This window comes from Chaetomium tenue, assembly GCF_020726465.1.
Source record: "Chaetomium tenue strain MPI-SDFR-AT-0079 chromosome Unknown F5144scaffold_2, whole genome shotgun sequence".
Taxonomy (NCBI): Eukaryota; Fungi; Ascomycota; class Sordariomycetes; order Sordariales; family Chaetomiaceae; genus Chaetomium; species Chaetomium tenue.
The window spans coordinates 4699963-4726717 of NW_027117330.1; the positions used below are offsets into that span (position 1 = coordinate 4699963).

A 26755-nucleotide genomic window follows, 5' to 3' on the forward strand; every position below is an offset into this window, starting at 1 on the left:
TGATAACAAAGCCAACTATCAATATGACTGGCCCTCCGAACCGGACGCCTGGCCAGGCGCCTTCAGGACGATCCGCTGCTGAGATCGAGGCCGAAATACGAGCGGAGCGCGCCAGACTAGCAATGGAGGTGCGGCATTGTGCTCATTTTTCTCACCTCTGTTTCTCATTACTTACGAGTTTCAACAGGACGATCTCGGCATCGTGCGCGTCAAGGAATTACCCTTGGAAACTGAGTCCAGGGATCATGCTCGGGGTCAGCATGGTCGCCATGCTGAAGCCAACTCGCGTCGAGGTCAGCCATCGTCTCGAGGCCCACCGGGCCAACCATCGCTACCTGGCAGCAACGGGGTTGCCTGGGGCATGGATCAGGTGTGGCAAGGTACGTTGCTCTAAAAAGTCTACCCGTATTGTGCTAATATTCCTCAGACGCTATTGCGGCCAAAATCTTCGATGACGATGAAGCTGAGACCGTCAAGAACTTGGACGACCTCGGCGGTGGGAGACTATATGACAATGCTGCTCCTGTCAGGCCCCAGACGGCTCGGATTAGCCATATGACGATGCGTATCCTCAACCAGCGTAACGCGCGGTTAGTTTTGTACCCGATTCTGTTGATTATTCTCGACTCTGACTCTCTCAAGCTCTGGAAATCATCCGGCCGAGCACCCTGCGCCCAACAAGGGAGGACGCCCCAACCCAAACCAAGGCCCGGCCCAACCCGGTCGTAACAACAATCCGACCGCCGCCAATCTTTCATCTCACCGGGGGAATAACAAATCCACCCTTGCGCCTTCGGCTAGGCCGAAGCACAAGGTCATCAATGTCAACCCGAGAGCAAGGCAGGTAAAACAGCCGCGTGCTCAGCCTGTGAGGGCTTCGCCCGCTGTGCTGCCTATGCGAGAAACGACCATCAACCCGAATGCTCCTCTGTCCTTCGAGATTGAGAACGTCATCCAGAAGGTTGTGGTCAACTTCTCTAGCCGGGACATCAACCCGGCCTTGCCTGCATTGATCTTGTTATCAGCAGCCGCGCCCCCGGAGCTCGGATTCATGACCGTGGTCATATACAACAACAAATATTGCGAGTGGCCAGTGTCGGCCTGGTTTGATTATTCCACCGGTGCGGACAACCTCCTCACTGCCATATTTCAGAACGATGGTGGGCAGCAAGGTTACGGACTTCAGTTCAAGGACTATGACGATCTCGTCAAGTTCATGGACACCGTAAAATTACTCCAGGCAGGAAAGCATCCGAATCAGGTCGGCTCTGCTTCAGTTCCTGCCCCGACCGTCATCAGAACCCCTACTCCAACCGTCACCAGAACCCCTACTCCGACCGCCATTGCCGCCACGGCTAGAAACACGCTACAACCGGAAGCTCCCCGCGAGGCTTCAAATACTGGCAGTGTGCGCCCTCGGGCCGCATCTCCTCAGGTGCCGACTCCGACCAATGTGCCTTCCATAAGTGGGACGACGCTCGTCCCTGCCGGCTTCTCAGAGCCAACTACGCCATCCACCCACCCCGATGTCAATTCCGCTGAGGCAGGCCCAATGCTGGCCTTCCGTAACGCAGCCATCGTCACTTGTCGCACGCTGTTCCAGTTCTTTCATCTCACCGGGGCCGCCACTAATGGCACCACTATGACCGTGGAAGATATGGAGCAAACAGCCGAAGGGATCAGGTCGGGAGTCTTGGAACACAGCATGAATACTGCAAGGGCCCAGGGGGCCAGCGAAGAACAAATTCAGGTGCTCAGGGATACGATCAACGAGTACTTTAGGTCCCAGTTGGCCGAGGTGCAGCGAGCAGTTACCAACTTCCGCCGCGTCTACTCGATTGACTTCCTAATGTCGAGGAGGAGTGCTGCAATCAGCCCTGAAGTCTCTATGGCTGACATTCCTGACTTGCCGCAGCCGGGATCCTCCTCCTCTCGAGGCCGTGTCCCCTCTCGGGGCCGCGCCTCCCCTTACCAGAACGCGACCCCTGACAAGCCCCAGATCTCGAAGTCTGCCAGTGCCATGCAATGGGTACTTAGCGGAGACGCACCCACGGAGCCGGGGTCTGGGATACCCAACCCAGAGGTTGACACCACTCCCACGGCACCTAGCAGTGCCCAAGCCACTGGTCCAAGTGTGGTAGGCCTTGGTGGCACACCAGACACGGGTCTCCAAAACTCGCGTTGGGCATCTGGCGGGGAAGCACCCAAGCACGCAAACTGCTTCACGGGCCTAAGATACGAGAAATCATGGTCCAAGAGAACTTATCTTGACGACCTTGCCCAGCTCGATCCTAATACAGCCGTGACTGCGGACACTGAATCTATTATGGACCACTTCTTCCCACTCCCGGATGCGACCAGGGCCCAGCCTAGTCCTCAGGCTTCTACTGTTGACGGCAACAGGGATAAGATGGAGGATTTGAGCGTTGACATGTCTCGCCTGTCAATTCAGTCGCCGACGGCACCCCCGAGGCGGTCGGCTAGGCTGGCTGCTTCTGCAGAGGCGTCAGGCTATGCCGCCCGACAGTATCGGGAGCTCTGCACACAGCCCACATCCGCGGGATCAACTCCGTCGGTGTTGTCGCTCGAGACTCAGGCTACGCCACGCCCTTTTACTATGGCATCTCGGGCCACAGTGACGGACTCGAACCCGTCGCCCGTCTCCATCACGGCCCAGGTCCCGAGCGGGCTGCGCCCTGCGCCTACGCTGGCACAAACGGAGCCTTCAACCTCAGCCGAACCTATTAGGTCGGCATCGACGCAGCCGCCGCCGGCTGTGCCAGCGCAATCGCCCGCAACTACGGCGGCGCGACCTGGGGTACGCGGCCTTGGTGCATCTAGACATTCTGATGGTGTTGCGCCGTCCAACTCGGGGAATTTTGATTTCTACCTTCCTAACTCCGCGCGTCGGTAACGGGTGTCCCGGTTGTCCGGGTGCCAGTTTTGGTATTGACACGGCTCGAGAATAAACACCAGCCGCGCATGATGCATCCAGCTATTTCGAGAAAGATTTCTCGGGATTACAGGGAGCTTTTCGGAATATACGAAACGTGTATATCAGGAATGTTAGTGTCTCCTTTTCCATGGTCTCGCAACAATCTGGCAAGACACTATCATGGAGGTCACTTTACCTTTGTGTTGATTCTTTTGCCATTTTCGGCCAATCTCTTTCGGTCTTCTTTCGGTCTGCTTTCGGGTATCCTGTCTTCTTCGGCTTATTTGCTTGAGGAGTTTTGGCGTTCAGATAATGGGCCGGTAATTTTGGGACGCTTACGGCTTCATGGTATTATAGGGGGGTCATCACTGCTGCTGGCTGGGGTCCGAGGATCCTGAGCTTCATGAGAAGCATTGTTAGGAGTAGATAAATGTGTGTAGGAAGAGGGACAAATTTGTCTTTGTAGGTTTAATAATAATTCGTTTGAGCAAACCGGACTGGGTATGATGTGATGTGGTCGGTAGCGTTTCCACCTGGAGTTCGGCTTTTTTTGCCCATGGGTTGCTTATCCTACCCCCCTCTCACAACGCCTACCCCCTTCATTCACAACGCCCTACCCCCATCACAAAACCCTACCACCCCCCTCACAACCCCGCCCACCCCCCATCCTCCGTACTCTCCACCACCTCATCCACCGCCTCCCGCCGCAGCAGCCGTGTCACCTCGGCCCCGTTGGGCAGGTCGTTCTCGACGGCCCGTCTGTCGCCCTCGGCGAGGGTGGCTGCGAGCCCGGCGGCGACGTGTCGGGCCGCAAGTCGGGTGCGTGCCAGCGAGGTGGGGACGGAGACGAAGATTGTGAGGGAGAAGAGGGGGTGCGCGTGGGACCAGGGGGGGTGCGGGAGGAGGAGGTCTGTTTTTTTGGAAAGGGGGGAGGGGGTTAGTTAGGTTGGTTGGGGGGATTTGGGGGGGGGAGAAAAGGGGAGTGTGGTTTAGGGGGTGGTTTAGGGGGTGGCTTGGAAAGGGGGTGGCTTGGAAAGGGGAGGGGAAGTGAGTGAAAGTGAAAAGGGGGGGCCGGGTGAGGGATGAGTCGGCTTACAGTTCCCCTCCAGTACGACTATCCGGTGAGTTGGCTCTATTGCAATGTCGTTCTCCTTTGGGTCCTTGGTGGCGTGGTCAAAAGAGGGAGCGAAGACGGTGGTGGAGTCGATGGTCAGGGGCTCTTTGAGGCGCTTTACCAGCTGCACGAAGCCCTCGCCGTCGAAGGTGAACTCGGCCCCTCGCCGGGCGTGGGCGGTTGCCGGGTCGGGCATGGCGTCGAGCTGGGCACGGGTGTGGTGGTAGCCGTCCATTGGTACGAAGGCGGCGATGGGGGGGTCGGTTGGGGAGTGGGCGGCGTGTCTGGCATTGAGTGCCGCTGTGAGGCGCTTGGAGAGGGTGGTTTTGCCTGGGAGGGCGTCAGTGGGAGTCATTTTGGTAGGGAAAGAGGGTGTACCAGAACCGGGGATTCCAGCGATGGCAATCACTGCGAGAAGGAGTCAGCAACCTTCCACCATATTGGTTTACGCTGCGCATGGTATGTATAGAGCGAGTTATCCCCAAACTCGCTTGTTCCTTGGACACCCAGGCCTCGACAAGACTAGAGTATCCCGTATGCCGCATAATACAGGGTAAGATACGGGCTTGACTTACAGAATCGTGTGTCGCTAGGCGTTTCCTGGAACCTGCCCCAGGCCTTGTCAAGGAGCCGGCTTAGTACGTCGTCCATGGCGGCCGATGTTGGGGTTGAGTGAAAGTCCGGTTGGTAAGCGTTCGATTGCGTTGCCCCTGAAGGATACAGCTGCCGTTGCGCGTGAGAACTGAACTTGGCAACCAAAATTATAAGAAAGTAATCGTAAGGCAGATAACTTGTTCAGTTCTAAATGCGGAGCGGAGATGGAGAACTGCCGGAGGAGGCGGAGGTCACGGCACGGCCCCGATTTTGGCTCCGCACGGAGGTCGATCGCTCTGGCCAAAAAAAGCCGAACTCGAAACGGGGGAAAGAAATTAGGAAAAAAGAGAGAAACATAAAAGAAAACGAGAAAAGAAAAAGATGTAAAGGAAACCGAGCAAAATTCACTAAATAAAGAAAACCGAGTAAAGTAAAAAGTAGACTTTGGTCTTCCGAATAGCTTTCTTCTTCGCTCCTCTCGTCAAAGGTTTCCTCGGCGCCTGCACTTGGAGTTTGCCCTTTTTGTCCATGGAGTGCCGAGTCATCAAAATGAACCACACTCCCATACAACAACCACCACAACTCCGGCATACCCCTCGAAATACACTCGTCTCTAAAACCTACAAAGCGGACCAAAAATAACAAATTTCAAGGGGCAAATCTGAGTAAAAAGTGTCACATCTCACTCATCCCTAATTCCACAGCTTAACGCTCGGTGAAGCCAAAAATCTTCTCACTCCTCACCTTCACAACAACTCTCACATAACACAACTACAACAACCATACTCGGGACCATGGACGCCGAATCCTCAGGCCCCAACCTCATGCTCCTATCCCTCAACCTCTCCGACTCAGAACCGGAAGAAGGCGTCGCCCCTGGCAACTCCACGACAACCACAGCCGGTCCAACGGCCGAATACCAGCCCACCCGCGCCGAGCGCACCGCCCTCTCTGAAGACGCTTTTCAAGCCTTGAAACGGAGCTACCGACCCAAGGTCGAGAACGGCAATGTAATCACTTTCCCCCTTCCCACCAAGTGCTTCCCCTTCACCCCTCCCCCTCTGCACATCCCTCCCCTTTTCACCCCTTCCCTCCCTCCCCACACACTCCTCAACAACACTCCCCAACAACACCCCCTACACCCCCCAACCCCCCAACTAAACAGTTAAATACCTACTAACAACCCCCTCCCCCTCCTCACAGATCCACACCACGATCCCCCTCCCCCTCCCACCAACCCCGCTCCCCAAACCCCAAGCCCAAGCCCTGTTGCACGCGGCCGAGGAGCTGTATTTCCTGCGGCGGTATGCCGAGGCGGCGGCTTTTGTGAGGCGCGTTCTGGAGGATGAGGCCGAGGTTGAGGTTGAGGCTGGTGACGATGGGGATGAGAGCGAGGGTAAGGGCGAGCGTGGGAAGGGGGATGGGAGTAAGAACGGGAATGAGGATGGGGAGGCTGAGAGTGGAGGGGTGAGGAAAGCCAAGGCGAAGACGAAGACGGGGAGGAGAGGGAGGGGGAAGGGGAGGATTGACGATGAGACGAAACGGTTGTTGGCGTACTACCTGGAGCGGTGCGAGGCGAGGGCACGGGAGGGGAATAACGGCGGTGGGAGTGTTGGCGTGAGTGTGAGTTGAGATCTAGGGAATGGGAGGGGGCCAATGGGTGGTCACGGATTCGATTTAATTGAGAGGTGCTCTTCCGTCCCAGCCATGAATCGGTCACAGGACAAGATGAAACGATGAAGTGGTTGTGTGCGGCGGCGGAGGGTATCCTCTTCTCTTCACATTACGTCTGGTCTAAGACGTTCTAAGTCTTTCCCAAAGGGATCTATCATGCCGCCATGCAAATTGGCAACAGGAGCGGAGTCTTTATATACACAGAACCCAACCCAACTCCTTCCCAGTGCTGACTCGCGGGGTATTTCCCGGGACTCCGCAAAACAAAATAAACAGCCCAGCCGTGTAGTCTTGTGATGGTATGTACACGCGGCGGAGGAATGCAAAAAATCAACCGTGACGCCATGCTCCAAAATCTCGCGCTCGCAAACATCGCTTCTAATGCCGCCGTTTTGATGACCGTTTTTTCCTCTATCCGGCTCCGGGTAGGGCCGCAAAAATGCAAGACGACCCCGCCCAGGAGATGCAAGAAATCCGCTTCGTTGTCCGTCGTCGCAGGTGCGTGGCCCCTTCTTTGTTGCTTCGGGTGCGCACGTTTCGTTGCTGCCTTGGGCTCCTTTTTTTCTTTATCCTCCCAATTATTGGTATTCAATACCACTGGAGCCATGCTCGGTGTTGGCGTCGTCGTTAAAACGGTGGGGCGCGGTTGGGCGCTCCTCGCTGCCACGTCATGCAGCGACCGCCGCTAACCGGATGTTGCTGGCTTGCGACTGGATGAGCATCATCCGCTCACGTTCGCGCTCCTCGGCGAAGACACGGCGGCTCATGGCGAGGACGGCCTCGAAGCCCTCCTTGCCCTTGATGGCGTTCTCGTGGAAGCGCTTGACGAGGGTGTCCTCGATGCGGTTCTTAATGCGCTGCCAGCCGCCGCAGAGCGCCGTGATCTGTGCCGACTGCTCGAAGGACGTCTGGTGGTCGTTGAGCGGACGGTAGACGACCGTCTCCTGCACGTTGATGAGGTTGCTCATCGTGAGGTTGGCCGAGACCATGGTCACCGTCTTGCTGCGCGGGTCGACGTACGACGTCTCAAACACCTGCGACTCGTCGATGCAGCCGCCCAGCAGGCTCTTGAGCCAGTCCGGCGCTGTTTGCTTGCAGGTGATGAGGCGCTCTGTCCGCAGAATGCCCGTCTCGGGGTCGACTGACCGGCTGACGGTGTCGACGGCGACCACATGGGTTGATTTTTGGTTCCATGGGCAGTACTTCCGCCAGTTGGCGGTCGATACTTCCTCCCAGGAGTAGTTGAATGTTTCCGAGTTGGAAAAGACCTTCATTTTCTCCTGTGTCTGTTCGCCTGATGTCGACGACCTTTGGTGGACCTTGGGCCGCTCGCCCGAGGACTCCGGTTGCGGTCGCGTGCCCAGGGGGGGACACGGAGAGATCGGCAATTCAGAAGTTTGCCGTGTGCAAGTCAAGCGATTGCAATAAAGCAGTTCGCAGTTCGACAATCGGCCTTCGCGTTGTCGAGTAGGTTGTTGATAGGATTTTGGGGCGTTTCTTAGGTAAGAAAGTGAGTGTGGAAGTTGCGGCACATGCAAAAATGGTAGATTCCAACAGCCCGCAAGAGGGGCTTCGGCTGTGAGTCCTTTTGTATAAATTTTGGCGACTGCCAGCGCGAAATCTTATCGGAATGGCGAGTGGCAACCCCTGTCCATAGCCAGGCTCGCTTACCTATCCAAAAACGGTAATAGCATGGGTATCATGAAAAATTCTCGGACAACTTGCGGACGGGTCTGGAACGCCACCGAGCCAACCCAATCAGCGAGCGGGTCTTCTTGACCGTTGGCGAAACGGGGTTCGGGGACGCCTTTTCGCCATTGCGATTGACTCCGTCGCCCGTCACCGTCTGGAACCAGTGCGTCATTGAAACAACTGGAAACACCGGAAACACCGATTGTTCCCCGCGACTTGGGACGGTGTTCCAGGCACAGGGGAGTTACGGGGATTTAATCTGAACATCCAAGCACCTTGATTTCATTTCATCACAGTCCGAACCCTTGACAAGCGGTCTGGCACTGTGGCGGACTAGCGGTGTCGGGTTCGGTCCCTGATTGTGGTTCCGTATGCGGAGAATACCTAGGTACCCGACCACCTAACCCAACAGTAGAACCTGTATCTACATGCCCAAGATGGCCATGCGCATATGCACAGATTCCCGCCGCCAACACTGGGCGAAACGGTTACGAACCCGACTCTTATTTAAACAATTCGCTAAAAGTCATCTCCACGGCTGATGACCTCCTTTACGGTCGGTCGGATGAGGATGGTCTGCAAAAGTTAGCCGAGGGCTCTCCTTGAAGCCGATGTTGGTTACTCACATGCTCAAACTGGGCCGTGTATGAGCCCTTCTTATCCACCAGCGGCGGATATGCCTCGACGATACCGTTCGAGACAAGATTATTCAACTACAACAATCAGCATACACACACTCGCCTAGCAAGACCGCCGCAACTTACCCCGAGCAGATACTTCTCTTGGCCAAGGCGGTCCAAGTATCGCCTGCACCACGGCAGGGTGCCAAAATTCTTGTTAATGACGCTCAGGAGCGACTTGGCCGAGCTCAGACGAAGGTCGACCTTGGGCGCATCGGTACGCTTAGCGTAGTGCGATACCTCGCCATCCTCGATCACATGGCCGCCGCCCGTGCTGCCGAAGGTCTCAATGGCAAACACATCGCCCTCCTCCATCTTGGTGGTGTCGTTGCTCTTCACGATCGGTACGCTCTTCCCGCCATGGATGTTGTACGGGAGAATGGTGTGTCCGTTCAGGTTGCGGATCGGCTTGACCGGGTAGGTTGTGCCGTCAATCTCCACCTCGTAGCTCTCCATGACTTCTTGAATCACCCCTCCGATCTCACCCAGCCTCACGTCGATGCCGGCCTCCTTGATGCCCGCGTTGGTGGCGGCCTTTACGGCCTCTAGAAGCGGGTCGTACCGGGGGTTGAAGGCCATGGTGAAAGCGCTGTCGACAATATTACCATTCACTTGGACGCCGAAATCAATCTTCATCACGTCGTCTTGCTGCAGGATCATTTTGTTGCCCGCGTTGGGCGTGTAGTGCGCTGCGCAGTGGTTGATGCTCAATCCTGTGGGGAAGCCCATCCCGGCAATCAGAGCATCGCCCTCCTCCAGGCCCTGGTGGCCGACAAGAGCGCGAACCGAGTCCTCAATGCCATTGGCAATGTCGGTCAGCGACTGGCCGGGCTTGATATTCTTTGCCGCCCACTGCCGCACCTGGCGATGGGCCTCGGCGGCGTGGCGGTAGTCGTTGAGGAACTCGCTCTTCATGTTGTCAAGGTGGCGCTTCTCCTCGTTGGTCGTGCGGTAGCTGTTCTCGTTCAGGTATTCGACCTCCTCGCCCTTGGGATACTGCTTGTCTGGGAATAGCTGCGAAATCAGCACCCGCGGGGGGTCGGACTGCTGCGTAGGGTTCTTCTTCTTCTTTCTCGGCTTTCTCTTCTTCTTCTTCTTGGCCCCGCCGGCCGCGGGAGCAGAGGCGTCTTCTGCGTCGTCCTCGGAGTCGTCCTCGTCATGATTTAGGTTGCCATTGCTAGCCGCAGCCGCATCCGGCTTGGGTTTGTTGCCGGCGTCTTCGACTGTGCGTGGTCAGCAATCACTGGGCATTCGATTAGATATCATTAAGACGTACCGCTCAGCTTGCTGAGCTCGTCTGTGGGAGGAGCTTGAGCAGCCATTTTGGGGTTCGGAAGGTTGCTAACGAACCGAAGAATCCGCAGGGTTGAGCCAACGTTATCTGATGGAGCTTGACCCCACCATTACTTTTTGAAGCTGCACGCGGGGCACTGGGGCGCTGTAAATTTGGTAATTAACGGAAACGATTTCTCGCCACGCCGGAACGGTGCTGAGCGGCCTTGGCAACAATCCACCCCTCGCTCATCCTCGTTCACCCATTTCGTCACGAAGCTCGAAAGTGGGCCACACTGCACGCGAGCAACAACAGCAGGTGTCGAGGCAAATTCCAACCTCGGCTCCCTTAACGGCTCTCCATCTCACACCTCTCTGAACCATGTGAGCAGCCATTAGGATGCGGCATGCCACTCCGCTTTACTACCACCAGCGCGGTCCTGACCGCCCAATTACCAGCGCCAGCAACAACAGCGGCAGCATGGAGCTGCCATCGCTTCTTCCACGCCTCGCGCACCCTCCGCCTTGAGACCAACGCCGCCAGTAGCGTCAATCACTATGAGACCCTCAACGTCCACCCGACCGCCTCCCCCGCGGAAATAAAAAAGTAACACCCCCTCCCTCCCCTCCTATAGCCCTACCCATCACCCTTACTAACCCCCTTCCCCCCCCCTCAGATCCTTCTACCACCTCTCCAAACGGCACCACCCCGACCACAACCCCACCGACCCGCACGCCCCCACCCGCTTCATGCGCATCAGCGAAGCGTACGCCGTCCTCAGCCACGCGGACAAGCGCGCCCGCTACGACCGCCACCACAACCACAACCACCACCAACACCAACACCAACGCCCCCCCGGCGCGCCCGGCGCCTCCTACCACAGCACGGGTCCCGCGGGGGGCCGCCCGGCCTCGGGCTTGAGCCGCCGCCGCGGCACCTACCAGGGCCCGCCGCCGAGCTTTTATCGCAGTGGGGGGTGGGGCGCGCATGGGGCCAAGAGGCGCGCGGCGCATGAGGAGAGTACGGGAGCCGCGGGTGCGGGGTCGGGGTTTGGCACGGATGCAGGCCAGGGTCACCGGTATGCGGGAGCCGGGGCTGGGGCTGGGAATGGGCCCGGGACGGGGGGCGGGTCGGGGGTGGGTGCGGGACCGCCGCCGCCGCCGCCGCCTCCGCCTCAGGGTGGTGGTGGGATGGGGTCTGGTCGGGGCGGGATGGGGCCCGGGCAGGACCCGTACGGGCACCGGGACGACGTGCCGCATTTTGATCATGAGGCGCACGAGCGGGCGCAGCGGAGGGGGGACGAGCGGCGGGCGCACCGGCGGGCGAGGGAGAAAGGGGTGAATATCGACCAGCCCGAGGCGTCGACGACAGTGAGCTTCCTCGGGGTGGCGGCCATTCTGGCGATTGTGGTGCTGGGGCCGTTTGTGGTAAACGGGTGGAGGAGCAATCGCGCGGGTGCGTCTGGGAGCGGGAGTGGGAATGGCTCGTCGAAGGCCGGGGAGAGGGAAAAAGAGAATGCGAATAATAGCAAGCAAAGGGAGAAGGAAAGGGGGAGGTGATGTATCCCATATTACAACCAAGTTGTACGATTACCATACATTTACAAGGTTGCCTACGCTGCGGGGAATCAAATGGACCATCCATCGCTCGCAATTTGCATATGCGCTACCGAGAAGTCTACCGTACAGTACAACACGTCGCAATCATGCACGCTGAGTAAATTGATACATGGCTACTGGGCCGTGCCCAACCAACCGCGACCATCCCGGAGCTCAGACCGCGAAGCTCATTCCCGACGCAGCGCCAAACGCCACCCTATCTAGCGCTAACAGCTTACGACTCAAAGGTGAAGCTCGTGCCGACCTGGTTTCGAGTTAGCATCGTTACTTAGAGGGTTGTTGCGCCGAGCTGGCGTGGATCTCACCTTGTGGGTGGCCTGGTCGAGCTTCTGGGTATCAAAGGAAGCGCCAACACCGAGGGTGACGCCCTCACGGAGGAGGACGTTGTATGCAAGGGCAGCGACGCCACGGTCGTTGATCTTGGCCTGTTTAAACGGTTAGCATCATACACCACCTGTTGAGGCGCGGGACGAGAAAACGCACCTTGACGAAAGAGACGGGGTCGAGGCGGTACTTGGCGGCGACCTCGAGGCCGACAGTGTTGCCGCTCTTGGAGTTCCAGGTAGCCTTGGAGCCGGCCTCGACCTGGCTGTTGACCTTGTGGTAGTAGCTGGCGGCGAAGACGCTGAGGTTGTCGGTGGCCGTGATGGCGGCGCTGTAGGTCAGGGCCTGGTAGCCGACGGCGGCGCTGTAGCTGGTGACCTTGGCCTTCTGGACGTCATAACCAGCCGAGGCACCAGCGAGGAAACCCTCGTGGCCGACGATGGCGTCGATGTTGGCGGTGGGGCCCTTAAGCAGGTCGACGAAGGCACGGCCGTGGAAGTTGGGCTGCTTGAAGTGCAGGTTGAACTTGGCACCACGAGCCTGGGTGGCCGGGAGGAAGGCGAAAACACCCTCAGCCTTGAGGCCCTTAGTGAGGTTGTCGGCCATCTCGACCTTGGTCTCCAGGGAGTTGGCGGTGTTCCAGGTCTGAGTGAGCGTCAAGCCTGCGCGTGTCCATTGCGTTAGCACCTGTGTCGGCTCCCACGCGTTGAGCGCCACCTTCCACTAGACGGGGCGCTGGTACAAAGTCGGTCCGCAGATAGGACCCAGCTGGATGTCCCAGCCGGACGGAACCGATCCTTGGACCCAACCAGTCGCATATTCGGCTTGGGCGTTGTTGAATAAACATATGCATTTACCATTGGACTTGTCAACGTATTTGCCCTCGATCTAGAGACCACCAAGCACTAATCAGCATCGCGATCAACCTTCAGGCCCCGAGTGGGGTTGTACGTACCGTGCCGCTGGTGGCATTGTCATGGCTGCTCTTGCCAGTGACCTTGAAGGCGACATTGTTGGGGGTGTTGCTCTTCACCTCGAGGGTGCCAGCAGAGAGGTGGTAGAAATCCTTGTTGAGGAGCTGGAAGCGCAGAGTTAGCCATATGTCTTGCGCGCCATTGTTGGGCAAGCTCTCGAGAAATGCCGCTTCGCCGCAAGCCACCGCGCGCGCCCGCAGCTAAGTTTCTCGGAGTTGCATCGCACGTACATCGTTCGCCGCTTTGGCGATATCCTGGAAAGACGGAACAGACATGGTTGCGATTGTTGGGTATAGAGTGGGTGTGAATGTGTTTGTGGTAGAGGATGCTTCGGAGGAAGATGAGCACAATCGGTGATTTAGGTCCGTTGTTGTCACTAGGGAATTGTTGGGGGTGGGAGGTGCCGGAAGTGCCCCACGATGTTACGAGAAATTTCTCTAAGCGCTGTGATTGGCGGTTCGGCAACAGTCGTCCATGCAGAGCTCCGGCGGCGGCCATTGGCGACCAGGTGTTCTGAAACCACGTGGGCGAGGGGCGAGTTGTGGTGAATTCTGGGACCCTAACCCCCGAACAATGACTGTGAGACCTCGGAAGTAGACTTGCTCCCTAAAGGAGAAGCTCATCCTCATCACATCGTTCATATGTGATAAGTATATTCAGCCAGGGAATTCACCAAAATTTGATCATCATATCTCTCACATCCTTGGGAAATATGTTTGTTTCCAGGCGGAGTACCAAGCGGAGTACCACTCAGGCACCACCCAGGACACCACCAAGGCACTCAGGGCACCACTCAGGCACCGTTCAGGCACCGCTCGGGAATAAACGCTATCTAAGTCATTGCATCTCGGCAACGAATTGGATTGGCTCGAGGCCGGTGACCTGTCTACCTACTCACCTACTCTTCACCGAAAGGCTTCCTCCACAGTTAAGACTTCAAGGATGCAAGAGAGAGACACCTTGACGAAGGAGAAGCACCATTACCGGCAACGCAAACGGCAAATGCACAAGACGAGGCACATCAACTTTTACCCAACTTTTGAACCAGTCCTGTATTCACAATAGCTGACCTAAGAACCAAACCAGTTACCCAAAAGTTTCTATGTACAGATATGCCATAATTGGTCAGCTTCAAGCATCCTCATACTTGGCTTGATGGATGGCGATCGCCCTGTGAAAAAATAGTCAGCCAGCAACTCTCATAACCGACACTCCCAGACAAGACTGCACTCACCTGCCGCTGGGGTCGGTCTGCTTCGACCACTTGGGAGTCCAGCGCATGACGGTCGAGGCGCACGACGGCGGGAAGTGCTCGTCGAACATGGTGCGGTACCAGTACCTATTCCGCTGTCAGCACCCATCACACCACACCATAGTGACCACAGGGTAAACGTACGCCTCCTTGGTATCCGGGATGTCAGAGCCCCACTCGGGCTTGGGGTTCTTCATCATCTCGTCGGTGACGTGGATCTCGGCGTGGTCCTTGAGGGCGTCGATCCACCCGTAGCCGACGCCGTCTGAGAACTGCTCCTTTTGGCGCCAGAGGATCTTCTCGGGCAGGTAGGGCTCCGTCTCGGGCTCGTCGGTGGTGTCGAAGGCCTTGCGGAGGTACCACTTTTCGAGCTTCTCGTCCGTGATCATCTTCTCCTGGGGATCGATGTTCATGGACACCTCGAGGAACTAATCGAGTTGTCAGTTTGGAAAAAAAGGGGTTAGGCGTCCGCAATCTGCTTACCTCCTTATCCAGGAATGGCACGCGGGCCTCCAGACCCCAGGCCGAGGTCGACTTGTTGGCGCGCAGGCAATCGGCCAGGTGCAGGTTCTTCACCCGGCGGACGCACTCCTCGTGGAAGGCGGCCTTGTCAGGCGCGCCGTGGAAGTAGAGGTAGCCGCCAAAGATCTCGTCGCTGCCCTCGCCACTGAGCACCATCTTGATGCCCATCGCCTTGATCTTGCGCGAGAGCAGGTACATGGGTGTCGAGGCGCGGATGGTGGTGACGTCGTACGTCTCGAGGTGGTAGATGACGTCCGAGAGCGCGTTAAGACCGTCGTCGATGGTGAAGGTCATGACGTGATGCTTAGTTCCGAGGAACTTGGCCACCTCGAGCGCCGCCTTGTTGTCGGGCGAGCCGGGAAGGCCGATGGAAAAGGAGTTGAGCTGCGGAAGGAAGGTCATCGTCGACAGCTTGTTGTCGTCGTCAATACCGACGAGCCCCTCGCCCCTGTCCGCATCACCCGTCTGCTCGGTGGCGCTGCCGTTAGCCGCTTCGGCCAGCTTCCTCAACCTGAGGGTTTCCCGCTGCGCAATCGACGCGACCAAGCTAGAATCCAGACCACCCGACAGCAAGACACCGTACGGAACCTCAGCCATGAGGCGTTTCCTGACCGACTTCTCGAGCGTCTCCCGCAGCAGCTTCAAATCCCGGGGGTTCTCCGGGACCTTCTCGCCATCCCACCATGACGGTTGGAAATACCGGGTCCACTCGCCCGTCGAGCTGTCGTAGATGTGTCCCGGCGGGAACGACTCGATCTTGTCGCACACGGGGTGTAGGGACTTTAGCTCGGAGGCAAAGTAAACGGTGCCAGGTTGTTGGGAGGACCAGCCCTGGTATAGGGTGGTGATACCGATGGGGTCGCGGGCGGCGATAGTACGGTCTAGCTTCTTGTCGTACAGGACGAAAGAGAACATGCCGTCGAGGTGCTTGGGCGCGTCGAGGCCGTATTCCATGTACTACCGACAGGTCAGCACGGGTGAGCCTCGTATTGTTCCTCCGGCAAGATATGCCTCCTTCCGCCCGGCGCACTCACCAAAGGAATGATAACCTCGCAATCGGAAGCGGTCTTGAAGTGGTAGGGTTGCTTCAATCCCTTGCGGATAAGACGGTGGTTGTAGATCTCGCCATTGACGGCGAGGACGATGCTCTCATCAGCATTGGTAAGTGGCTGCGCTCCGCTCTCTGTTTTCTGTCAGACGTTGCTCTCAATACCAAATGCTCGGATAAGACCTATTCTCAAACCTACCAACGCCAACGATGCTGAGCCGTTCATGGCACAGAACTGTGAGTGCGTCATGTCAGCGCTGTCTCGAATTGAGTAAAATTGGCGCTTCTTCGCCAAGGGGCGCAATGCATACTCGTGTTGTGGCAGGTGACATTGCCGCCTATGATCGCACAGGCATGTGTTAGCTCAACTTGTTTATCTCGTGTGACTCAAGAATCGGGAGGAAAGGGGCAACGCACTCCAATCAGGTCCACGATGCCGGATGCTGCGAGATAAGCAGGGTCAATTGCGCCGTTCCAGTTACAGGTCTGAGGTTCAATTCTCGAGGAGAGCATACGCCTTGGAGAGCTTCAAAGCCGTAGACTTGAATTTGGCCACATCAGGGTGGCTGTTGGCAAAAGTTAGCGGATGCGCTCCTTTGCGAAAAATGTTGTCGCGATAACGACTCGGCAGGCAGAGCGCGATAGCGGGGCAAAACTACCCCTCCATCCAAGGGGCACGGCGCAAAGCCACGCGACAGAAACGGTAAATATGAGAGGGACAACTCACTTGTGACAAGCGAAGATGCCACACATCCTGAAGGTTGCCTTCTAAGGACTTGTTTCGTCAAGGCGGTTATGGAATTGGGACCTGAGGAGGAATCGCCGGCGTTGAGGAGCGGAGCCTGGGTATCAATGTCAGTGAGCAGACGAGCCTTTATGTTGGTGCTCAGCGGCGCGGGGGGAGCTGCAATGGGTGGCAGAGAACGATGGGTAGGGAGAAGTGGACGTGGGGAGTTGTTCGTACAAGAGAGAAACCACAAGCAAGCCGGGTGGGATAAGTCGGGGAGGTGAAAGGTGGACAAAAGTCAAGAACAGAAGAGTCACACGCCTCCTCGGAAAATTGTGTGGTGTCCAAATTCGGCTACTTTCGATACATCCGCTGTCTCGCCCCCGGGACCCCCAGACAACCGCAAATTTTAGCTAGTTGACTAAGGGTCCCGGTCCCAGAACCCGGCCGCCCAGCCGTGTCCACCGCCCGTTGTCAATCAGTGTGAGCAAGTTGGCCCGCCGAGCTGGGGACAGAGCTCCAGCAAAGGACAACCGGAGAGTCACAGTCCCTGGCCGATGTCGGGTGTGGTGTTGATTGGCCCACCAATCCGGGCTTGAGTCCCACTCAAGCCATTACCTAAAACAAGGCCTGATAAGAGAGACGGGAGGCATGGGCGGTTCGACGACAAAATCTGTAAGACGACAACGAGCCCACGCGAGGCACTGTGCCCGTGGAGAGGGATATGAGAGAGGCGTCGGAGACTGCATGTTGTGAAGCTGGAATCGCCAACCGGGAGTATCTTGGAGGCGTGAGATCCCGCAACTCCATAGTGGGGGTCTAGCCAATCAGTTGATGGGCCAGAGCTGAAGCCCGCGCGGGGCGAATGCGACGCAAGACGGCAGAGTCCATTAACACCATTGCATCTCGGGGTGCATGTCACGGGGCCGACGATATCCATAATTTTTCTTCCCTATGGGAGCCAGCCTGGCAGGTTCCGTAATGGAATGGGCTGTGCATGTACCCTGGAACTCCTGATGTTGCACAACCATGCACAGTATCCCTTCGGTCCCCCCAACCCGGCCCAACCCAAGCCAAACATTCGTAACTTGCAGTTGGAAACCATCCCGATAAATCTTGCCGTCTGAACTCCGAGTGCTGTATCACCGACCGCCATTGGTATCCCTTAACTCCGTAATCAGAACCCCCATTCCTATCCTCATCCCATCGGCGCCGAGCGAACGGTTGACCCGCTCAGCCTTCTACGGCGCGGCGTTCTCCCGCACGATCTGCTTGATGCGCCTCTCGTACTGCACACGGTCCCGCTTGAACATGTTGTACGCCTCCGCCTGAGCCGGGGACTCCGGGTTGGGGTCGTCGAGGAGGTCCTGGACACCAAGGAGGATTTGTTTAATCGTAATCGCCGGCTTCCACGCTTCCTCCTCGTTCAAGATCGAAAGGCAAACCGTACCGGAGGGATAGACGTTGGGGTGGAACAGCGGCGGTACGAACTTGCCTGCGCAGAGGGGCGTATGTTAGCTGTGTGACTGAGGTGATCGCGAGGCGCGCAACAGCTAGACCAACTTACACTTGGGGGGCTTCGTGGGATATTCTGCAGGGGATCGAGCGGTTAGCGGTTGTCATGGCTTTTAGTAAAACGGGGGGAAGGGTTCGCGTACCATCAGGAAATGTTACCACCAGCTTGAACAGGCCGCCCTCCCAGATGGTCTTCTCCTTGCCAGGAATCCCACATTCCCAAATCTTGAGGTCAAGTACACCCTGGGAGTTCTTCTGGGGCCGGGCGTAGAAGCCAAACGGATGGTCCTTGCGCCACTGCTTCCTACAGCGTGGAGGGCGGGTTAGTGAGGCTGTCGCGGGATCGTGTTAACATGGGCGGCAGCCGCTAACGTACCGCTCCTCCTGCAAACGATTCTGGCACAACGACATTTTGTCTAGTACTACGGATTCTCGATTTTTGCAAAGCGTGCTTCGATGAATGAGTACCGCAGAGGCGTAGAGACGGAGATGGATGACAACTCGAATGCGTTGTCTGAGGCGTGGGAAGATGGGTTGATGTAGGAGTGATAAACAGATGACAATGCTGTTTTCTCGCGGGTTGAGAAGACGCACTGGGAGAGGTCAGAAGTGCAAACCCTGGAACGGGAAGCACGGGCGATGGATGCGCGTTGAGTGCGTGCAAATGGTAGATTTGCAAGGGTTCATTCACATTGATGGCCGAAATTCTAAGGTCCGCACGGACCGGGCTGGCTGCCTTTCTCGGTCCCAAAACAGAAGGCGGAGAAGGGCCCAGCTCGGTCCAAGGTGGGGGGCTTGAGTGTGGGGCAATGGGATTTGAATGTGGGGTGCTTACATGAGATGGAATCCCCAGGCTACTTTTAAACCCTTACTTATGCCAGGCACGAAGTACTGAAAAGAAATAGGTAGCCAAGGAGTGAGATTGCTGGGTTCTATGGGATTACGTACTCCAGAATATGTAAAAGGTAGTGTCGTCGGGGACTTTGATGGTTATGCATCTGGTGAAACACACAACCCTGCCGAGGTTCTCCCAACCTGGCAGTGCCCGGGGTACACACCCAGGTAGGTACATGGTATCTGGTAGAAAGGATATATGGGGGAATACTATTTGCTTGTAACATGAGACCGGACGAATAAGGCTTTCCGACTCTGTATAAGGAGGAATATATCGGCTTAACAAGGCCCCCAGATCCCGGGAGCGGGACGAAAGAGACATGAGCCGGCCGACCCTCGGTGGTGGGGCAGTGGCTTTGACACATGCAAATCCCGAGGAGAGGGATGCCACCTTCTCTCCAGAAACATGTAGTTCTAGCCCGTTACGCTGCGTTTCGCTTACCCCAATTTTATTGCGACCCTTCTTTCCAAATATCTCCAACGTGGGGTTTCTACCTCGGTACACACACGCTCCTTTATCGCCCCCTCACAGCCCACACCCTCCACGATTTCAACGCCTCGCTACTATGGCTTCAGCTGCTGGGGATATCGGCGCTCCTCTCAAGGAGGTAGAGAGTAATGCGCCCGCCGTGCCGAAGACGGAACAGCCCCACGCAGCGACAGTAGAAGATGTGGACGATGTCCCCGACCCGGACGAGGATGATCTCGACGATCTTGACGGTAGGCGTCCGCCGAGCGCGCAAGATAGGAGCATGTGGCCTAACCACCTTGATTAGATATGCTCGACGACTTCTCAGCCGCGAAGGCCGAACCGACAAAGGCCGAGGTTCCTCCAGGGCCAACGAAGCCACCCGCTGCCGTGGTCGCTGACACACAGGAGGGGGGGGGAGGGGGAGGAGGGTCTAGATGAAGAGTTTGCGAAGCAACTTCAGGCCGGCATGGCAGATCTACTCGGGGGGTTGGGAGATTCGGCGGAGATGCAAGCCCAGTTCGAAACCATATTCAAGGAGCTCGGGGCTTCGGCATCAGCGAGCGCAGACAACACCTCAACAAACCCAACCCCACCGACCGCCGGCGGCAGCTCTTCGACCGCAGGCCCTGCCAACGCGGACTCTTCCTTTCAAGACACTATCCGACGTACGATGGAGCGCATGCAGACCTCGGGTGACCAAGCAACAGCTGCGGCCTCGGCCGAAGGCACCGAGGACCTCCTCGCCGAATTAATGAAGCAAATGCAGGGCGCCGGGGTCGACGGTGGCGAAGGTGGCGAGGAGGAGTTCTCCAAGATGCTCATGGGCATGATGGACCAACTCACAACGAAAGAGATTCTTTACGAACCCATGAAGGAGCTGCATGACAAGTTTCCCGAGTGGCTCGAGAAGAACAGCGAGAAAACGTCGGCAGAGGACCTCAAACGGTACAAAGAGCAGCAGACGTTAGTCAAGGAGATAGTCCTTAAGTTTGAGGAGCCAGGCTATGCGGACTCCCACAAAGCACACCGGGAATACATTGTCGATCGAATGCAACAGGTGAGCCAGCCATATCTCCGTTCCTTTAGTACCGCCCTAACCATGGCCACAGATGCAAGCCTCGGGCTCGCCGCCACCAGACCTTGTCGGGGACATGCCCTCGGCCCAGGACGCATTCAATATGCCAGACGAGTCGTGCAACCCCCAATAGTGTCGCTTGGGCCCGTGATGATGAGCAAGACACCGCAGTTATTCAGGATAAAATGCATAGCGCTGAAGCCAAATTGAATTCTAATACCTGAACTCAATGCAATAATCTCCCAAAACGCCCCATCTACCAGATGACCTCCCGAACGCCAACTAATGTGTACACAATATCCCTACAGCCAAAAACTGGATATCCCACTTTTACCTAGGTTGGATATCAAGTCATCTCCACATCTTGCGACCAGCTCGTCCCCATTCCCGCGTCACCGTCTTGCCGCTGCTGTTGCTGCTGGATCAGATCCATAAACAGCCCGTCATAATCCTCGTCGTCCGAAAAATGCGCCGATTCCCTCTTCCTCTCCAAGTCCGAAACGAGCGCCTCCAGCTCAGCCTCCTCCTGCTGCCCAATAACATCGGCCATCATTGCGTCCATGTCGCGGTCCGCATATCCTCGCTGCGGCTGATACTGCTGTTGGTACTGCTGTTGATCCCGTTCATACTGTAGATACTGCTGCTGCTGCTGCGCTAGCATCCGCAACTCCTCCTCCTCTTGAGCTGCGAGGTCCGCGTCCATACCGCTGAAGTACTGTGCTGCCTCGGCGGCCTTGGCCTGGTTACGCTCGCGCGTGAGGCGCCACCATTCAAGTTTGAGGATCTGGGTTGGCGGGTTAGTTATTGATCTCGATATGTGATAATCGTAGAGTTATTCGATCGAGGTAGGGGTAGGGGTGACGTCAAGGAAGAAAAGTATGGGGGAAAAGACGAATAGGTGGGAAACGAACCTCGTCCTCGCCACCGCGCCTTTCCCACCGCTTGTCCTCCTGCCGTTGCCGCACGTTTTGGAAAAATAAACGGCGACGGCCCTCCTGAGCGTCCTCGCGCCGTTTAACAACCGGGTTAGGACGCGGGTTCCGTGAGGCAAAGCGAAATAGTTTGCTGTTACTGCTGCTGTTCGCGTTGTGATTTTCGTTGTGGGTGGGGCTGGGGTAGAATATTTGGCCACCCTGGGTCGGGGAGGACTGTGTGTGTCGCGGGAGGGTGTTGAGGACGTTGGGGTTGCATGGCGAGAGTGGCTGCGAGACTGTTTGCTGTTGATTTTGGAACGGCGGTGGTGATAATGAGGCGGCTCGAACTGGGGAAGAGGAAAGAGGCGATGGGAAAGCCGGCCGGTGATTTTGGTGGTGCCCTTGACCGGGACGGCCGAAACCAAATCGTGGCGGGGTTTGAGGCATGGCCGCGAACATTGTTGTGGTTGAACTCGGTTGATTGTGAGATTGAGGTTCCTCACTGAGAAATGGTGGAGAAAATTGACTTGTTGGTGGAGTTGGTCAAACCATTGTTGGAGTGCGGCGAAGTGGGAGACTCTCTGGTGGGATAATGTAGGATGTCAATGCCGGAGGACGCGAGACCCCTGCACGCGGCACGCGCTCGGAAGCGCAGTCACACGCGGCCAATATTGTTTAATGACAATAGGGGCGCACAGACCAGTCGTGTAATTTTGAGAAGACATCTCGTAATTTTGAAATGCGCTAACAGCTGGAACAAACAGGGTTCCCTGTCTGGAACGGGTTAGGGTTAGGGTGTCACAACACTGTACTGAGCATGGCTGCCTGCTTGAGGGTTTGTATCCTTACGCAAGAGCTCTCATCGTATATCGCGTGAAAATAAGGTTTGTAATTCTCACAACAGGCATCCGACTTGTTCTTTTTTCTTTTCCATGTGAAATGGGGCTCCCGCCTGCAGTACGTGCGAAGTCCCTATTTCTTCAGCTCATCATTAACGACAGACAACCCAGACACCTGCTCCTTCCCGGTTCTTGATCTCAAAAAAGCCAAGCACTCAGCAACAGCAGAGCCAAACCCCAAATCAACCATTCAGGGGATCAAGCCAGTTTCATGCCACTCCACGATTTGCGGCTTCTACGCCGAGACCGTCCTCCACCCAGACGGGGGCCACCTTTGCTACACCCGCGCTAGTCATCAAAACCAAAGTGCCCAGGAATCGCTCGACCCAGGATATAATCGATGACAGCTCACCCATATCCCCTGAAGATGGATTACCATCCGGCTTACCAATTAGCCGCGATTCACTCCCTGAATCCATCGAAATTGACTCCTCCCTCGTACCACAGTCGTCACTCTCTCCTGAGGAGCCAGGGGAGGGGCGGCCTCCTAAGCGCAGACGAATATCCATAGCCTCATCCGAGCCCGAGGCAGACCCATTAGTGAGCTCGCAGCATTCACAGGGCACCGACCTCGGCTCCCTACCAGACGCACCGGGCGACCGCATTGTGTCTTATTATTCGGATGTGGACGAGGAGGACTACGAGGTCGAGGTCGATGTCGATGAAGACGATGGCCCAAATATCTCACCCACTCAGTCCATCCCCTCTTCCCCGACACACCAGCACTCTCCCCAAACTGGAGACGGACAGGAATCAGAGCTTGATGACATGGAAAACGACGCCGAGGCAGCAGACTCCGAGACCCCCAAACGCACTAATACGAAACCCACCGTCCGGGCAGGACCACGCTTTAAACTCACTGAGCCGCCAGATAAATTCACACTCCATCCCGATACCTACCTGTCGGCGGATATTTTTTCGCCACAACGCCGAGGAGCAAAGTATCTCCCAGGTGGGCTAGCCGCAGAGCTGCGTGACTGGCTGGTAGATGTGAAGGGTGGTGTTGACGGCGAGGGGGAGGTAAAAGCTACTTCTTCTTCTCTTAGTTTTACACCTGCTGCCGGTGCGGCGAAGGTGGTAGTGAGCGAGGTTGCACGCGGTGGCCCGGGCATGACGTTGGTTTCTGGGAAGGTGGTGGATGGAAGGGCTGAAGATGGATTAGAGCAAGATGTCAGTGTGAGAGTGATCCTGGCTGGGGAGGGGAGTATCGAGGGACTGGGAGGGGTGGGGGGAACGGGGAACAGGAATCAAGTTGCCCCTGGAACGATGGTTGCTATTGAGCCGCCTGCTTGGGATGTTGAGCTTGATGGGCGGTGGGCAGTTGCCTACCGATGGGAGGTGGTGAAAGGGGCAGGGGATAATGGGTGAAGCTCTATGCTCCATGTTAGAAAAGTGGGTCCATGGGAATGGGAATCTGCCATCGCTTGATTGAGTCTTGGCGGGCTCCCACTTCAAGACTCAGTCTCCAACACGAAAGCCTGACTTGCCGGATCCTTCAATTGACCGGCCTCGACGTTGGCGTCCTTGTTGTATCACGCTATTTGATGGAAGTCCGGTCTTAATTTCCCAATTGGGTGGTTTCAAGCGGCAGTTCTGCCTCTCATCCAAAACTGAAATGCTTCTTTCACCACTGGTGAGGTCTTCGCTGCGGTCAACTGTGAGACTGCGACCATGGCAACAATCATATAGCACAGCTTTCAAGAAGTCCGACCCCTTAAGGATTCTTTTTTGCGGCTCAGACGAGTTCAGTTGCGCGTCGCTGAAAGCTCTGCACAATGAGCACAAGCACAATACCAACCTCATCCAGTCCATCGATGTCGTCGTCAGGCCAAGTAAGCCAACGGGAAGGGGGTATAAGGTGATCAGAGAAGGTAAGGAATATATCTATAGTAACTCCACGCATTGTGTTTTTAACATGGCGATAGTTCCTCTGCGTGGGCTCGCAGAGCAGCTCAGTCTCCCCATTCATGTGCGAGACACATTCACAGGTTGGGATGTAAGTCTCTTCAACTCCTCCGTTACCCCTATCATTGATTGACAGAGACCAACAGATGCCCAAACCAGACGGCGACTCCATCAACCTCATCGTAGCCGTCTCCTTCGGCCTCTTCGTCCCTCCCCGCCTCATCCACGCCTCCAAATACGGCGGTCTCAACGTCCACCCTTCCCTCCTCCCGGAGTAAGTCATCCATCCCTCTTCGCCCCTTTCTCCCAAGCCCTCCTAGAAAACCGCCCCTAACCCCCCTCTCACAAAAAGCCTCCGCGGCCCCGCCCCAATCCACCACGCCCTCCTCGCCGGGCGCACACACACCGGCATCACCATCCAGACCCTCTCCCCGCACGCCTTCGACGAGGGTGTCCCGCTCCTCCAAACCCCCCAACCCGGCATCCCCATCCCTCCCAACTGCACCCCCGCCCAGCTCCACGACCTGCTCGCCCCGCTCGGTGCCGACATGCTCGTCCGCACCCTCCACGAGGGCCTGCACGTCCCGCCGCACGAACCGTGCCCAACGACAACACCACCACCAGCAGCAACCACGACAACGACAACAACAACGGCACCACCACCAAACCCCACCCCCCAATCCCCCCAACAACCAAAACTCCTCCACGCCCCCAAAATCACCTCCCAAGACAAACAACTCCTCTGGACAGCCCACGGCGCGGGTGAGGTCGTGCGGCGAGCGGCCGTGCTCGGCTCACTCTGGACGCACCTCGGACGAAGCAGCACCGGGGGCGGGGGCGGGGGCGAGAAGCGGGCGATCCTAGCCGACCTGTCGGTCGTGGAAGGGCCGCCTCCCGATTGGAGGGTTCCTCCTGGTGGCTTTAAGTCTAAATCTACTTCTGCAAGTAGTAGTGGTAAGGGTAAGGGTAAGGGTGGGGTCGGGTCTAAGAGGGGAGTTAACTGGGATGGTGATGGGGTGGTGGTGTGGGTGCAGAAGACGGCGCTTCCGCTGACGAGGGAGGCGAGGAAGGCTGGGGAGGGGTTGACGTGGGAGGCGGAGAGTGTCACGTCGAAGTATTGGGTGGATCGGGATAGGGAGTCGGTTGTGGTGCGGATGGGAGGGTCGTGGTTGAGGATTGGGATGATTAAGGTGGAGGGGTCGACGTTTAAGCCGGCGAGGGTGGTGCTTGATGGGTGGGGGGCGAGGTCAGTGTGATGGTATGGGAAGTAAAAAGGGTGATCAAGTCTTGTTAGAGAGTAGAATAATTGTAACACAGTCACAGTCACTTCTATCAAAACTTTCGTGGGCATCGTTTGTTAGAATATCGGACTGCGTCCGTGAAAATAGTTGAGACTATATAGTACAATGCGGTATGCCGACCGCGTCATCGCGTGCTATCCCGAAGCATGAACACAACGTCGTGTGGTAAGTCAAATAGAAGGCAGCCCCCGAGCTAGATCGCGCCAGCAAGAAACGCCTTCCGCCAAGATGATGGGTTCCCGCAATGCATATTTGCAGGTGACTTCCTCACTCCACCAAAAGAATCCGCTCTCCTCCTACTCTTACATCTCCCTGTGAGACTTGTTGTCGTCGACGCTAGAGCCGCTCGACGGGGTCTCGGTCTTGTCCTCGTCCTCGGGACCCATGTTCTCTTCGAAGACGGGCTCCGGCTCGTTCACCTCGAACTTGGTCTTGAGGTTATCGATGTTGCTCGACAAGCTACTGCTATTGGAGCGGCGGCGGGCATTGTGGAAATTGAAGTCTTCGTCCACCACCTCGTCACCAACGTTGCCCCTGTGAGGTGTATGAGTGAATGGCAAGTGATATTGGAGGGCCGTTCAGTCAGACTTACCAGTTGGCTCGACCGCCGCCATTCTTCTTGGTCTTTTTGGGGTCGGCATCAGCGAAGCCGTTTTTGGCGAAGAACTTGGGCAGGGTTTCATGCGGCAGGACAGTGCCGTCCGCCAGGCCGGCATGGTCCTTGTCACCGAACTTGTGAGAACGAGTCACTGAAACCCGCGTGTTAGTTAGCTGTTGTGATGTCTCAGAGACCGGAAAGGCTGGGTCTTACTCTTGATAGATGTAATATAGCCGATGGGAAAGTAGAAAGGGGTTGGTGTTGGTTGCTTGGAGTACGCCTGTTGGGGCGAGGTCAGTGTCGTACAGATGATGCGGGGTTTGCAGGCCGGGTAGGTGCTCGAGCAACGAGGGGTCACGGCTTGGGGCAGGATAAACTTACAGTTTCAGAAAGCAGTTGATTTCACAGAGAGGAAAGTCGAAAATTGGGGACTCGTAGCCTAAGTGATGTCACAGGGCTAGTCTGATATCCCAGCGATAGATTTGGGATGGAAGAAATCGATAGGGTACCCGATGGTTGATGGGTTCTCAATGGTCTGAACACTTGAGGGAAATCATATGAGGCAGAAGATGGGAGCTTCCGGCCTTTAAGAGGCATTGGGGATCGGGCAACGTCCCAATGGGTTACTTGGCATCAACCAGTCATATCTCGCATTGATCAGGCGAGCAGCTCCAAAGGGCAAGAACAAGGGGGGTAGAGGCGGGAAACCGCAGCGGCGGGGCAGGTAGTGGCACGCAAGGAGGCGTTGAGGGAG

The 26755-nt window shown here is 56.7% G+C and overlaps 13 protein-coding genes across 13 annotated transcripts; 5 read left to right on the forward strand and 8 right to left on the reverse strand.

The window, feature by feature from the left end:
- Positions 1-23: 23 nt before the first annotated feature.
- On the forward strand, positions 24-2914 carry F5144DRAFT_484778 (uncharacterized protein; the record flags this gene model as incomplete). The annotated part of the gene is made up of 4 exons (XM_066785466.1): positions 24-128; positions 188-380; positions 428-590; positions 643-2914. The coding sequence occupies 4 exons, from the start codon at positions 24-26 to the stop codon at positions 2912-2914; spliced, it is 2733 nt and encodes a 910-aa protein (XP_066647257.1).
- Positions 2915-3579: 665 nt separating this feature from the next.
- Positions 3580-5060, reverse strand: F5144DRAFT_610433 (P-loop containing nucleoside triphosphate hydrolase protein; the record flags this gene model as incomplete). The annotated part of the gene is made up of 4 exons (XM_066791657.1): positions 4625-5060; positions 4428-4457; positions 4032-4379; positions 3580-3845 (listed from the first exon to the last, which is right to left on the reverse strand). Exons 1-4 carry the CDS (start codon positions 4698-4700, stop codon positions 3580-3582), a joined length of 720 nt encoding a protein of 239 aa, XP_066647258.1. The 5' UTR covers positions 4701-5060.
- A 110-nt stretch (positions 5061-5170) lies between these two features.
- F5144DRAFT_144799 (uncharacterized protein) lies at positions 5171-6516 on the forward strand. The gene is made up of 2 exons (XM_066782419.1): positions 5171-5653; positions 5847-6516. Exons 1-2 carry the CDS (start codon positions 5438-5440, stop codon positions 6273-6275), a joined length of 645 nt encoding a protein of 214 aa, XP_066647259.1. The 5' UTR covers positions 5171-5437; the 3' UTR covers positions 6276-6516.
- A 469-nt stretch (positions 6517-6985) lies between these two features.
- F5144DRAFT_482545 (PRELI-like family-domain-containing protein) lies at positions 6986-7591 on the reverse strand (the record flags this gene model as incomplete). The annotated part of the gene is made up of 1 exon (XM_066785342.1): positions 6986-7591. One exon carries the CDS (start codon positions 7589-7591, stop codon positions 6986-6988), a length of 606 nt encoding a protein of 201 aa, XP_066647260.1.
- A 605-nt stretch (positions 7592-8196) lies between these two features.
- F5144DRAFT_564638 (methionine aminopeptidase 2-like protein) lies at positions 8197-10118 on the reverse strand. Its single transcript, XM_066788433.1, has 4 exons — positions 9966-10118; positions 8774-9912; positions 8636-8722; positions 8197-8585 (listed from the first exon to the last, which is right to left on the reverse strand). Exons 1-4 carry the CDS (start codon positions 10009-10011, stop codon positions 8529-8531), a joined length of 1329 nt encoding a protein of 442 aa, XP_066647261.1. The 5' UTR covers positions 10012-10118; the 3' UTR covers positions 8197-8528.
- Positions 10119-10163: 45 nt separating this feature from the next.
- On the forward strand, positions 10164-11593 carry F5144DRAFT_627693 (uncharacterized protein). Its single transcript, XM_066792305.1, has 2 exons — positions 10164-10568; positions 10639-11593. The coding sequence occupies exons 1-2, from the start codon at positions 10369-10371 to the stop codon at positions 11519-11521; spliced, it is 1083 nt and encodes a 360-aa protein (XP_066647262.1). The 5' UTR covers positions 10164-10368; the 3' UTR covers positions 11522-11593.
- Positions 11594-13345, reverse strand: F5144DRAFT_619128 (outer mitochondrial membrane protein porin). Its single transcript, XM_066791957.1, has 6 exons — positions 13110-13345; positions 12861-12983; positions 12763-12793; positions 12065-12567; positions 11887-12006; positions 11594-11825 (listed from the first exon to the last, which is right to left on the reverse strand). Exons 1-6 carry the CDS (start codon positions 13152-13154, stop codon positions 11796-11798), a joined length of 852 nt encoding a protein of 283 aa, XP_066647263.1. The 5' UTR covers positions 13155-13345; the 3' UTR covers positions 11594-11795.
- A 581-nt stretch (positions 13346-13926) lies between these two features.
- Positions 13927-16454, reverse strand: F5144DRAFT_643241 (uncharacterized protein; the record flags this gene model as incomplete). Its single annotated transcript, XM_066792812.1, has 10 exons — positions 13927-14050; positions 14114-14218; positions 14276-14559; positions 14615-15610; positions 15688-15836; positions 15901-15936; positions 16013-16039; positions 16119-16144; positions 16217-16267; positions 16429-16454. 10 exons carry the CDS (start codon positions 16452-16454, stop codon positions 14011-14013), a joined length of 1740 nt encoding a protein of 579 aa, XP_066647264.1. The 3' UTR covers positions 13927-14010.
- Positions 16455-17518: 1064 nt separating this feature from the next.
- On the reverse strand, positions 17519-18755 carry F5144DRAFT_144841 (ubiquitin-conjugating enzyme/RWD-like protein). Its single transcript, XM_066782420.1, has 4 exons — positions 18320-18755; positions 18087-18247; positions 17996-18019; positions 17519-17923 (listed from the first exon to the last, which is right to left on the reverse strand). The coding sequence occupies exons 1-4, from the start codon at positions 18352-18354 to the stop codon at positions 17670-17672; spliced, it is 474 nt and encodes a 157-aa protein (XP_066647265.1). The 5' UTR covers positions 18355-18755; the 3' UTR covers positions 17519-17669.
- Positions 18756-19403: 648 nt separating this feature from the next.
- Positions 19404-20517, forward strand: F5144DRAFT_590910 (Pex19 protein family-domain-containing protein; the record flags this gene model as incomplete). The annotated part of the gene is made up of 4 exons (XM_066790205.1): positions 19404-19557; positions 19614-19699; positions 19734-20366; positions 20419-20517. 4 exons carry the CDS (start codon positions 19404-19406, stop codon positions 20515-20517), a joined length of 972 nt encoding a protein of 323 aa, XP_066647266.1.
- Positions 20518-20603: 86 nt separating this feature from the next.
- F5144DRAFT_610439 (uncharacterized protein) lies at positions 20604-21925 on the reverse strand. The gene is made up of 2 exons (XM_066791658.1): positions 21296-21925; positions 20604-21168 (listed from the first exon to the last, which is right to left on the reverse strand). Exons 1-2 carry the CDS (start codon positions 21755-21757, stop codon positions 20731-20733), a joined length of 900 nt encoding a protein of 299 aa, XP_066647267.1. The 5' UTR covers positions 21758-21925; the 3' UTR covers positions 20604-20730.
- Positions 21926-22115: 190 nt separating this feature from the next.
- Positions 22116-25431, forward strand: F5144DRAFT_619131 (uncharacterized protein; the record flags this gene model as incomplete). Its single annotated transcript, XM_066791958.1, has 6 exons — positions 22116-22133; positions 22366-23510; positions 23887-24068; positions 24123-24193; positions 24249-24353; positions 24675-25431. The coding sequence occupies 6 exons, from the start codon at positions 22116-22118 to the stop codon at positions 25356-25358; spliced, it is 2205 nt and encodes a 734-aa protein (XP_066647268.1). The 3' UTR covers positions 25359-25431.
- F5144DRAFT_610441 (uncharacterized protein) lies at positions 25432-26593 on the reverse strand. Its single transcript, XM_066791659.1, has 4 exons — positions 26383-26593; positions 26215-26281; positions 25996-26152; positions 25432-25937 (listed from the first exon to the last, which is right to left on the reverse strand). Coding segments are annotated over exons 2-4 (390 nt in total). The 5' UTR covers positions 26216-26281; positions 26383-26593; the 3' UTR covers positions 25432-25705.
- Between the last annotated feature and the right edge of the window lie 162 nt (positions 26594-26755).